The sequence below is a fragment of the Oncorhynchus gorbuscha genome, linkage group LG16 (assembly GCF_021184085.1).
Source record: "Oncorhynchus gorbuscha isolate QuinsamMale2020 ecotype Even-year linkage group LG16, OgorEven_v1.0, whole genome shotgun sequence".
Taxonomy (NCBI): domain Eukaryota; kingdom Metazoa; phylum Chordata; class Actinopteri; order Salmoniformes; family Salmonidae; genus Oncorhynchus; species Oncorhynchus gorbuscha.
In genome coordinates this window covers 8,116,262-8,128,446 of record NC_060188.1, presented here as the reverse complement: position 1 = coordinate 8,128,446, position 12,185 = coordinate 8,116,262, and the positions used below count along the sequence as shown (strand labels likewise).

The window sequence follows — 12,185 nt, the reverse complement described above, 5'->3', positions numbered from 1 at the left end:
ACTTTCTCTTTTTCTCTTTCTCTCTCTTTTTCTTTTATCTCTCTTTTTCTTTCTCTCTCTATCTCTCTCTCTCCCGTTCTCACTTTCTCTCTCTCTCTTTTTCTCTCTCTCTCTCTCTCTCTCTCTCTCTCTCTCTCTCTCTCTCTCTCTCTCTCTCTCTCTCTCTCTCTCTCTCTCTCTCTCTCTCTCTCTCTCTCTCTCTCTCTCTCTCTCTCTCCCTGCTCATCTATCTCTCTATCACTCCTTCCATCACTCTATCACTCCATCCTTATCCTTTTCTCTCTCTCTATCACTCCCTCCTCATCCTTCTCTCTCTCCAATAACAATACTCCCTCCTCATCCCTCTCTTTCCCCTCTCCATTGCTCCCTCCTCACCCCTCTCTCTCCTTCTCTCCATCACTCCCTCCTCTCTCTCCTTCTCTCCATCACTCCCTCCTCATCCCTCTCTCTCCTCTCCAGAATCTCTATGAGAGCATTAAGAGTGAACCCTTTAAGATCCCAGAGGATGATGGGAACGACCTAACTCACACGTTCTTCAACCCAGACAGAGAGGGATGGCTGCTCAAACTGGGTTAGTAGAATGCAGTCCCTTACTAAGAATGCCTGCATCACACCCACCTCTCTGTTCCAATGGGTCCATTAGCATACTACTTACAATGAAGCAATGTATTGGAGATTCATTCTATGTTCTATGCTATTGCTATGCACTGTTTTTGGTTCCTCTTACACCATTCTCTTGCTATGAACCAGTACATTGTTTCACTGGCTGACCCGTGCAGCTAAGATCCAGATAGACTGTAATGTTGCTGTCTCTCAAGCAATGTGTTTTACTGTAGACTGTAATGTTGCAGTCTCTCAAGCAATGTGTTTTACTGTAGACTGTAATGTTGCAGTCTCTTAGGCAATGTGTTTTACTGTAGACTGTAATGTTGCAGTCTCTCAAGCAATGTGTTTTACTGTAGACTGTAATGTTGCAGTCTCTCAAGCAATGTGTTTTACTGTAGACTGTAATGTTGCAGTCTCTTAAGCAATGTGTTTTACTGTAGACTGTAATGTTGCAGTCTCTCAAGCAATGTGTTTTACTGTAGACTGTAATGTTGCAGTCTCTCAAGCAATGTGTTTTACTGTAGACTGTAATGTTGCAGTCTCTTAGGCAATGTGTTTTACTGTAGACTGTAATGTTGCAGTCTCTTAGGCAATGTGTTTTACTGTAGACTGTAATGTTGCAGTCTCTCAAGCAATGTGTTTTACTGTAGACTGTAATGTTGCAGTCTCTTAAGCAATGTGTTTTACTGTAGACTGTAATGTTGCAGTCTCTCAAGCAATGTGTTTTACTGTAGACTGTAATGTTGCAGTCTCTCAAGCAATGTGTTTTACTGTAGACTGTAATGTTGCAGTCTCTCAAGCAATGTGTTTTACTGTAGACTGTAATGTTGCAGTCTCTCAAGCAATGTGTTTTACTGTAGACTGTAATGTTGCAGTCTCTCAAGCAATGTGTTTTGCTGCATGACTCACGTCTTGTTGGTACAATATGAACAAGGTTCAGTGTTCAGGGTTCTCTCACAGTGGGCTGTTATCTGTAGTGTTGTCTATTTTAAACCTCCAGATTCAAGGTTTACAGGATGTTGAAGATTCAGGAATAAATATTTCACAATCTTTGGCCAGTTTAAAGGATATTCGAGCAGGATTTTATGTAAATGGTTGTATGTGAATGTTAAAGTTGAAAGAATCACCATGGTAAATCGCCATGATAAGGTGCATTTGAGGTCAGAGGTGAGAACTGTTAGTTACATAACACTGTATGACCCAGAGACGGGTAGCAATGTCTCTCTACACACAGTCAAGCTGACCTGTTACCATGGTTGCAGTATTAATTGAGGGAGCGGTCATCATCATCTCTCCCACAATGCAGTGATCACAAAATAACCGGGGGCTGTGGAACTGACGGGTGTCATAGCAACACTCAAAGACAATCATTTAATTGATTTATTTATATTATACAGAGCTCTCGCCTTCCTAAATATAGTAGTGTCGTTTCCCACATTTGAAACTCCTTATCACATTTTTCTCTATTGTTTCTCTCCCATGTTTTTGATGTTTTGTTTGATTACATGGGTTTTTGATTGTCCTCCCTTGTCTCCCCTTCCTCCTCACCAACATTATCTTGGTGTGATATCTTTAGAAATGTATTTGGGGTTTTCTGGTTGGTCGGCTGTAAGGTTGCATACACATTATTTCCTGTTGTGCTTATTCTCTCTGACCTCTCACCTCTCTGTCCCTAACCTCCATCCCTCCATCTCTCTTTTCATTCCCTTCTCCCATTACCTCCATCTCAACCCACTTTTCATTTCCTGTTTTTATTGCGTCCTCCAGTCCCTGACATGGAGTGTTTTGGACAGGTCCCTGTTTCAACAGCCGTTGTAACGCTGCCATCCAACTGCCTTATTATGACTTGTTAGGGTTAAAGGTCAACTCAGTGCAGGTGGGCCAAGCCTTGTCTCACACACACACACACACACACACACACACACACACACACACACACACACACACACACACACACACACACACACACACACACACACACACACACACACTGGCTCAGACATGCTGCACATTCCACTGGCTCCATGTAACGTCTCTGCAGTCTCTTCAAACCCAGTATATATGTTTGCAAATAGTCCCAGTGTGCCTTAAGACCTGTGAATGATTATATTATAGTGCTTTCTCTCCCCAGGCAGTTTACAACTGGACTTTTCTCTGTAATAATTATAATTTGGCCCAGTACAAATAAACCCTGAAGGCTAAATTAATTAGTCTCTTTTAGAGAGGATCACTCTGTACACTGTGGAAATTAAGAGAAAGGATTTTAAGCATTTTACCTCATGTAAATACGGCAGGCAAAACTCCCCAGAAAAGTCTATGAAAACAGCGTGTATATGATTAATGACTTTTTAGCATGGATTTATCGACTAAAAGACAGAAAGGAAATGAGAGATTCAATGAAATGAATAAGACCGAAGATGGTGCTAAAAACTCTCTGGTAGTACTTAGTGTGCGTTACAAACATGTGTTTTTCCATGGACACTACTGCCCTAAGGGATGGTCAGTGATGAGCCCTGTAGGAATGTTGGGACAAAGCTCTCCCACAAGAACGTTGTTAGGACAAATCCCACTCACACACACCCAGGAAACCACAGGATGCACAGTCAGCCTGCCACACCACATCCTATGACATGTCTCACCTGGAGGGCAAGAAAAACAACAAATGGAAAACAGGATCATTCCAGATATTCTCAGCTGTGGATTAATAACTATCAATTGTAGAAATATAATGGATAGAATGGAGGTGCAAAAGACAACCATCACTTTGAAAGGCTGGTCATGGCTCACATCAAAACCATTATCCCATCTCTGCGTCTGGAACCTGGACTTCCTGACGGGCCGCCCCCAGGTGGTGAGGGTAGGTAGCAACACATCTGCCACGCTGATCCTCAACACAGGAGCCCCTCAGGGGTGCGTGCTCAGTCCCTTCCTGTACTCCCTGTTCACCCACGACTGCATGGCCGGGCACAACTCCAACACCATCATTAAGTTTGCAGATGACACAACAGTGGTAGGCCTGATTTAACGACGAGACCGCCTATAGGGAGGAGGTCAGAGATCTGGTCGTGTGGTGCCAGAATAACAGCCTATCCCTCAACGTAACCAAGACTAAGGAGATGATTGTGGACTACAGGAAAAGGAAGCCCGAGCACACCCCTATTCTCTCCGACGGGGCTGTAGTGGAGCAGGATGAGAGCTACAAGTTCCTTGGTGTCCACATCACCAACAAACTAATATTGTCCAAGCACACCAAGACAGTCGTGAAGAGGGCACGACAAAGCCTATTCCCCCTCAGGAAACGAAAAAGATTTGGCATGGGTCCTCAGATCCTCAAAAGGTTCTACAGCTGCAACATCGAGAGCATGCTGACTGGTTGCATCACTGCCTGGCACGGCAATTGCTCTGCCTCCGACCGCAAGGCACTACAGAGGGTAGTGCGTACGGCCCATTACATCACTGGGGCTAAGCTGCCTGCCATCCAGGACCTTTACACCAGGTGGTGTCAGAGGAAGGCCCTAAAAATTGTCAAAGACCCCAGCCACCCCAGTCATAGACTGTTCTCTCTACTACTGCATGGCAAGCGGTACCGGAGTGGCAAGTCTAGGACAAAAAGGCTTCTCAACAGTTTTTACCCCCAAGCTATGAGATTCCTGAACAGGTAATCAAATGGCTACCCGGACTATTTGCATTGTGTTTCCCCCCTCCCCCAACCCCTCTTTTATGCTGCTACTACTCTCTGTTTATCATATATGCATAGTCACTTTAAATATACATTAATGTACATACTACTTCAATTGGCCCGACCAACCAGTGCCCCCACACATTGGCTAACCGGGCTATCTGCATTGTGTCCCACCACCCACCACCTGCCAACCCCTCTTTTACGCTACTGCTACTCTCTGTTTATCATATATGCATATAGTCACTTTAACCATATCTACATGTACATACTACCTCAATCAGCCTGACTAACCGGTGCCTGTACATAACCTCGCTACTGTTATAGCCTCGCTACTGTTATAGCCTCGCTACTGTTATAGCCTCGCTACTGTTATAGTCTCGCTACTGTTATAGCCTCGTTACTGTTATAGCCTCGTTACTGTTATAGCCTCGCTAATGTATATAGCCTCGCTAATGTATATAGCCTCGCTAATGTATATAGCCTCACTACTGTATATAGTCTCACTACTGTATATAGTCTCACTACTGTATATAGCCTCGCTACTGTATATAGCCTCGCTAATGTATATAGCCTCGCTACTGTATATAGCCTCGCTACTGTATATAGCCTGCTACTGTATATAGCCTCGCTACTGTATATAGCCTCGCTACTGTTATAGCCTCGCTACTGTTATAGCCTCGCTACTGTTATAGCCTCGCTACTGTTATAGCCTCTACTGTTATAGCCTCGTTACTGTTATAGCCTCGCTAATGTATATAGCCTCGCTAATGTATATAGCCTCGCTAATGTATATAGCCTCGCTACTGTATATAGCCTCGCTACTGTTATAGCCTCGCTACTGTTATAGCCTCGCTACTGTTATAGCCTCGCTACTGTATATAGCCTCGCTACTGTATATAGCCTCGCTACTGTATATAGCCTCGCTACTGTATATAGCCTCGCTACTGTATATAGCCTCGCTACTGTTATAGCCTCGCTACTGTTATAGCCTCGCTACTGTTATAGCCTCGCTACTGTTATAGCCTCGTTACTGTTATAGCCTCGTTACTGTTATAGCCTCGCTACTGTTATAGCCTCGCTAATGTATATAGCCTCGCTAATGTATATAGCCTCGCTACTGTATATAGCCTCGCTACTGTATATAGCCTCGCTACTGTTATAGCCACGCTACTGTTATAGCCTCGCTACTGTTATAGCCTCGCTACTGTATATAGCCTCGCTACTGTTATAGCCTCGCTACTGTATATAGCCTCGCTACTGTATATAGCCTCGCTACTGTATATAGCCTCGCTACTGTATATAGCCTCGCTACTGTATATAGCCTCTCTACTGTATATAGCCTCAGTACTGTTATTTTTCACTGTCTTTTTTACTGTTGTTTTTATTTCTTTACTTATCTATTGTTCACCTAATACTTTTTTAAAGTGCACTATTGGTTAGAGCCTGTAAGTAAGCATTTCACTGTAAGTTCTACACCTGTTGTATTCGGCACACGTGACAAATAAACTTTGATCTGATTTGTAACTCAAAAGTATAAAATTGGATCAGGGCTTACTTTTCTCTTTATATATCTGTCTATTTCTACGCTTTTTGTGTGGCATGTATAAGTTTACCCAACAAATACACAGATAATCGGCATAGCGCTGAAATGTGACAGTGTGGAAAGAAAAACATACATTTGAAAGTCTTGAATGCCTGCTCCACTCATAAACAGCTGTATTTAGTATCGTTTTATGTGAATACCACTGCCAGTGCTGAGGGCTAAGTGTGTGTGTGTTTGTAACACAGTATTGGTGTATTTATTGCTGTCTTCCAACAGGGAAGTCTTCTCAGCATCCCTCCCTTGCATCTCTGTGTGTTTCATTTCAGCTGAACGCTGCACTGTATTGGGCTGCAGTTGCCTGAGGGGGAACACTGTTAAAAACTATTTCAACTGTGTGTTGCCTCCCCTCTATACCCCTCAGCTTTGGTATACCCATGCTACAAAACTCTTTGCTTGGGGGTTTGGTGTGTGTGTGCATTTGTGCTTACAAATGCGTTTGTGTGTGTGTGTGTTATTCCTCCAAGGGTGCTTTAGATGCCAAGTTAGGTTCATATCAAGTGTGGTGTGTACCTTCCTTCTTCTGGAGAGCCAATAGCATTTTATTCCGTTGCCTTTAAAAAATGAATGAGCAAAGTTAGCAATAATTCAGGAGTTGTGTGAGTGATCATTGAATATTCTCTATGCAGTAACTGGAAGACATGGTTTAACCAATCACGTTGCTGAACAAATCCTGTGATGGAATTGCATCACCTCTCAATCAGTGGTGCCAACAGCAGAGTTCATTGGCTTTGATCTTTCAGTGTCTTAGGTCCACAGGTGGAGGATGGGGTGTTTGAGAGGAAGTGTAGGGTCTCTCTCTCTTCTCTCCTCTTTCTGTCTCTCCTTTCTCTCCTTCTCTTACTCGCTCATATTCTATTTCTCCTGTGCCATTGGTATACATGCTTTACGTACAGTATATAGATTTTCTGCCATTGTTTGAGACAAATCTCTCAGCAACTTTATTTATTTATCTTGGCTGATTTATAACACTAGAGCTGTCATGTTATTGTGGTCAAGGCGGCCATTACTTTGCCTACTTTCCACCTCTGGTCTTGTTGGATTGCCTTCCTCCTGTTGTTCCTACTGTGAGGAGTATGGTGGAGGTTGTCCGTCTGTCACTAATTCCATTGTGTCATCACTTCCTGTTTCCCCTTCCTATTTCCTGTCTCAGGGGGAAGAGTGAAGACCTGGAAGAGAAGGTGGTTCATTCTGACAGACAACTGCCTGTACTACTTTGAGTACACAACAGTAAGTGTGTGTGTGTGTGTGTGCAAGCGCAGTATTGTAGGCAAGTACGCTGCCTGTGTGTTTGTACAGGCGTTTATATGTGGTAGTATTACTGGAAGCTTTTTATCAAAGCATTTGCCTCTCTATCCAGAGATAGCTGCTTTATCAGCAGTCTGTCCTCTACCCTTGTATTATCCTAGAGGATCATATCATTATCTCTCTGTCCTCCAGACTGTCTGCCTGCCAGACACTAACATCATTAGTTATATTAGAGAGAGCAGAGCAGAGGGGAATGAAGGTTGTTTTCCAGTCTATGAAACAATGTCACAGATCATGTCTTGTTCTCTCTCTCCTCCAGGATAAGGAGCCTCGTGGGATCATCCCCTTAGAGAACCTCAGTATCAGAGAGGTGGAGGAACCCAGGAAACCAGTGAGTGCTTCATGATACTGCATCACATCCCTTCTGAAACCTTATTATGTCACTATTATATTAGGTGGTACTGGTAGTCAACCTCATCCACAAGGTTCCACTCACCCAGTGGAGAAGCCCAACTCATGAAATCACCAGGGGTCAAAAGTCAACATAGTCTTCCATATTTCTAGCCATGTATTTGACCTGGAATATGTAACCTAGTTGAGGATAGGGTCTCTAATTGTTGGGCAATACAACCACGCTTTCACCTCCACCTTGTTGGGATTATGCTACAATGCTAGTACCCACTCAACTCAACCATCTCCTCACCCATCAGAACTGATTGCTGGGGAAAGACACTAGGGTTTCCTAAAGTGTTCGACCACCCTTTCACCACTACCTTGCACCCCCCAGAACTGCTTTGAGCTCTACAACCCCAACCACAAGGGTTCAGTGATCAAGGCGTGTAAGACGGAGGCGGACGGCCGGGTCGTCGAGGGCAACCACACCGTGTACAGGATATCGGCGCCCACGACTGAGGAAAAGGAGGAGTGGATCAAGTCCATCAAGTAAGATTCCTGAGCGCCACATTTATTATTTAGGATGCAAGGCTAGTTAGCTTCCTGGAACTACCCACCACATTCACAATCTAGGCTACAATGCTAGTTAGCTTCCCTCCACTCCCCACCACATTTACTATTTAGGCTGCAAGGCTAGTTAGCTTCCTGGAACTACCAACCACATTCACAATCTAGGCTACAATGCTAGTTAGCTTCCCTCCACTCCCCACCACATTTACTATTTAGGCTGCAAGGCTAGTTAGCTTCCTGGAACTACCCACCACATTCACAATCTAGGCTACAATGCTAGTTAGCTTCCTGGAACTACCCACCACATTCACAATATAGGCTACAATGCTAGATAGCTTCCCTCCACTCCCCACCACATTTACTATTTAGGCTGCAATGCTAGTTAGCTTCCCTCCACTCCCCACCACATTTACTATGTAGGCTACAACGCTAGTTAGCTTCCCTCCACTCCCCACCACATTTACTATGTAGGCTACAATGCTAGTTAGCTTCCCTCCACTCCCCACCATATTCACTACCTAGGCTATAATGCTAGTTAGCTCCCCCAGGGGAACTACGGGAAGGATTAGTTATCGCTTAAAGCACCCCGGGGGATGGGGATCGAGCCCAGCTAGCCTGGCCAGGAAAGGAGGCTCAAAACTGGGCTAAAGCCCCAGCGCTTCCCCCTGTTGCCACAGAGGCTAACCATTACCATGCAGTGTGTGTGTTATCTTCTCCAGAGGGAGTCAATAAGGATTTAGCCAAGATAAAAGGCTTTTATGTCAATCACATTTCCTCAGTAAAATAGTGATGGTCGTATCGTCACGCTCCTTATCCTCTTATCTTTAATCGCGATTTAGGACAGTCTTTAAACAAACAGTTAAGACTACTTTTAGGGGACCATCTGTGTGAGTTTGGAAAATTCTGAACTGGGCTATGAAGCTCTTATATAACTGTATGAAATACATGTAATATAGGCTAACTCAATATATTTGTCAATATTTGCTATCACATTCATATCCATTTCAATGTGTCGCAATGTCTTTTCATGGATATACTTCATCCTATTACATTCTCTGTTTAATTTATTTCCAGAAAGAAAGGCGCCCCGGGGTTTCTTCTTTTGTTTTTCTGAAATTAGGTTGCGGTAAATAACCAAAAGCTTTAAAAAAAGGAGAGGAATTGTTGCCATAACTCAGAGACATAGTCGTATATGGGGGACAATGTAAAGGGAGGAAGAGAGAATCCGCAGTGGGGGGTTGAGCCGGTTTTGGCTTTGTGCTGGTGCTAACAGGATTTTACACCCGTGAAACTGAAACTGCGCTCTGTGCCGGAGCCAGAATGGCTCTGTGACTCACTTCGCTTTGTACCGAGTGCTTTCCCTCCCAGAAAAAGAGAGCTGGAGTGTCGATAATTTAGAGCACTATTGTTTGCCCTGCACTCCAACCTATAAACTTGGAAAACTGCAGAGAGGAGAGAGTGCTAGAATGAGAACACTTGGAAGGGTTCTAGAACAGGGAATCAGGGAACGACATTCCACAGAATCTCTGAAAGAGATGGAACCGGAGTGCTGAGGAAAATAAGGAAAAGGGGGTGGGTAGGTTTTCTTCAGAAACCATGGAAACAAAACTAGGTCACCGAACAAACTTTTGTATTTTTTTCATCTAGTTAGTTAAGGCAGGGGTTAGTAGAAATGTGGCCACATTTCCATATCAAAGATGCTGAAGTTTCCCCCTGGCGTATTATTATCTATTTGTTTTGATTGGCTGTTCCAGGGCGAGCATCAGCAGGGATCCCTTCTATGATATGTTGGCCACCAGGAAAAGACGGATTGCCAACAAGAAGTGAGCAGGGACACCCCTCATCCCAGGACACCCCTCATCCCAGGACACCCCAAACTGGGACACCCCTCATCCCAGGACACCCCTCATCCCAGGACATCCCAAACTGGGACACCCCAAACCCCCCTTCCTCAGCCCACCAATCCTCTTCCCCAGACAGACCTTACTCATGAAGTTAAACACCCCTTCCACACTCCTCCACCCTCACCCATCCATCCCTCCCTCCACTCCCACAGACAGACTCCACTCATGAAGTTCCCTCCCTACTATCCCTCTCCCCCTGGACCCCCAGAGCCCAACTTGTTTAGAGAGATGATGGCCAACCAAAGATAGCCATCTGACCCTGATAGAACTCGCACCCAGTCTTGAAGACAACGACGACAGTCTCCGGTCTTGAAGACAACCCCCGTCCCCATTCTGGATACTTCCCCAGCCCTGGCTGCAGTACCAGGGGCTGGAGTTACAGGGACATGACGTCCCAGGACTAAAGCAGAGCACCAACACAGGGAGACATCCCTCTATAGGACCAGTGTGGTTCAGCCACACTACAGATTACCGAGTGAAGCCAGTGGGATGTATTAACACACATTCTCTCTCTCTCTCTCTCTCTCTCTCTCTCTCTCTCTCTCTCTGTCTCTCTGTCTCTCTGTCTCTGTGTCTCTCTCATCTCTTTACTCCCCCACACTGCCCTCCTGTGTTCCCCACATTCGTTCTGATTACGTCCATGTGTTTCTAGCAGGGGTTGGAGCAGAAATTATTTCCCAATTGTTCCATTCCGAGCAGAAACCCTATTTTTTTCATTCCGTTCCAGTGTTCCGACCAGAAAATACAGTTCTGAACCAGTTCCAACCATCAAAATGTAACAGCTTATATATATCCTTTTCATAAAATGTTTAACCTGTGAAATCAACATGCATTTAGCAAATTTTTGCTCCAACAATTTTTACTCCACCAATTAGTGCTGATAGAGCAGCTTGCTATGGAACGGGTTAGATTGTTGTTTACATTTCTATTTGGTCACATAAGTGCAGGTGTGAGATGCGACTTATTTAAATGTAAATGTAATGGGTGGGGCAAGAGTGAGAGAGAGGGGTGGACATGGAGGGGGCTTGAAGATCTAAACATCATTAGAGGTCTTGAATTAGAATGAGTGTAGGGTATTACTAGCCTTATACACCGAATTACAGAATATTATATACTAGAATTTATATTTATTTATTTTTGGAACTCAAAAGAACATTGGTTCTCAAGATTTGAAAACAGTTAAGGGTTATGTTATGTTCTGGAACACTAGGGATCACTTTTGTACATGGTTCTGTTTCTGTCCCTCAAAACGTGTATTTATTTTTCTGTTCTGTTCCCTGAACTGGTTCCAACCCCTGCTTTCTAGGTCTTCTGCATTTGGGCGACTTGAAAAGCAAAACTGCAATTTTTCACATACACATGCATGTATGTCTGTTTAGAGATATACCATAAAGTGCATTTAGAAGTGGGTGTGCTAACTTGTGTGTGTATCTACACAGTATATATGCATGTATGTATGTAAACACAGTAGTGCGCAAGCCAAGAGCAGACATTAAACACAACGACTGTCTTAATGTCATCTCTGACATCCATTATACAGAAAGGTTTGTGTGTGATCATTTATGAAGATGGTAGAAAAACCGAGTTCCTCTGGTGAATGTTCAGGTGGATGGAGAGACATGGCAGAAAGAGGAGAGTGAGAGATGGAGTGAGTGTATCAGAGACGGAGGGAGAGAAAGATCCAGGGCTGCAGTAACCGTACATGAACATGTGACCTGACCAGGAACAAATCTGGGCCTTACACTCCTGGCCGTAAACATAAACCATGTAATCATCCCACTATGGTGCTCAACTCTTTTTCCCAGGTGCCATTGCAGCAGTTCTGCTGCAACCTCAGAATACAACGCTAGGTTAGTGCTGAAATTAGGAAGACAAAACCTAGAAAAACTACAACATTACAGTCTTGAGTCAGCTGGACTGATTCCAAACATTGTGCGGACCACAGAATATTAAAATGTGCATACTTTTTATCTTTGGTTGTGAATTATAGGGGTGGTTACATGGACCTATATTTAGCCTACGATTGGAGTTACTCCATTTTCAATGGCGTGTCTGCAATGCAATTGAACGTCCTTTGAAAATGCGTTGTAGTCTAAGAGAATGCTTGAATGTGGGTTTGTGAAACAGCCCAATAAGGGTACCAGTCATTTTAAGCTTTTCTTTCAGTGTCTCGAGGTCCAAC

General features: G+C 44.1%; 1 protein-coding gene across 1 annotated transcript in view; it reads left to right on the top strand.

Annotated features, from left to right (window-relative positions):
• Positions 1-11,517, top strand: part of cyth3b (cytohesin 3b) — a 56,988-nt gene extending 45,471 nt beyond the window's left edge. Inside the window, exons 9-13 of the mRNA XM_046303903.1 lie at positions 460-571; positions 7,042-7,118; positions 7,456-7,527; positions 7,924-8,078; positions 9,854-11,517. Of these exons, the coding sequence (XP_046159859.1) occupies positions 460-571; positions 7,042-7,118; positions 7,456-7,527; positions 7,924-8,078; positions 9,854-9,926 (489 nt within the window). The 3' untranslated portion in view covers positions 9,927-11,517. The remainder of the gene's footprint in view (positions 1-459; positions 572-7,041; positions 7,119-7,455; positions 7,528-7,923; positions 8,079-9,853) is intronic.
• Positions 11,518-12,185: the final 668 nt, after the last annotated feature.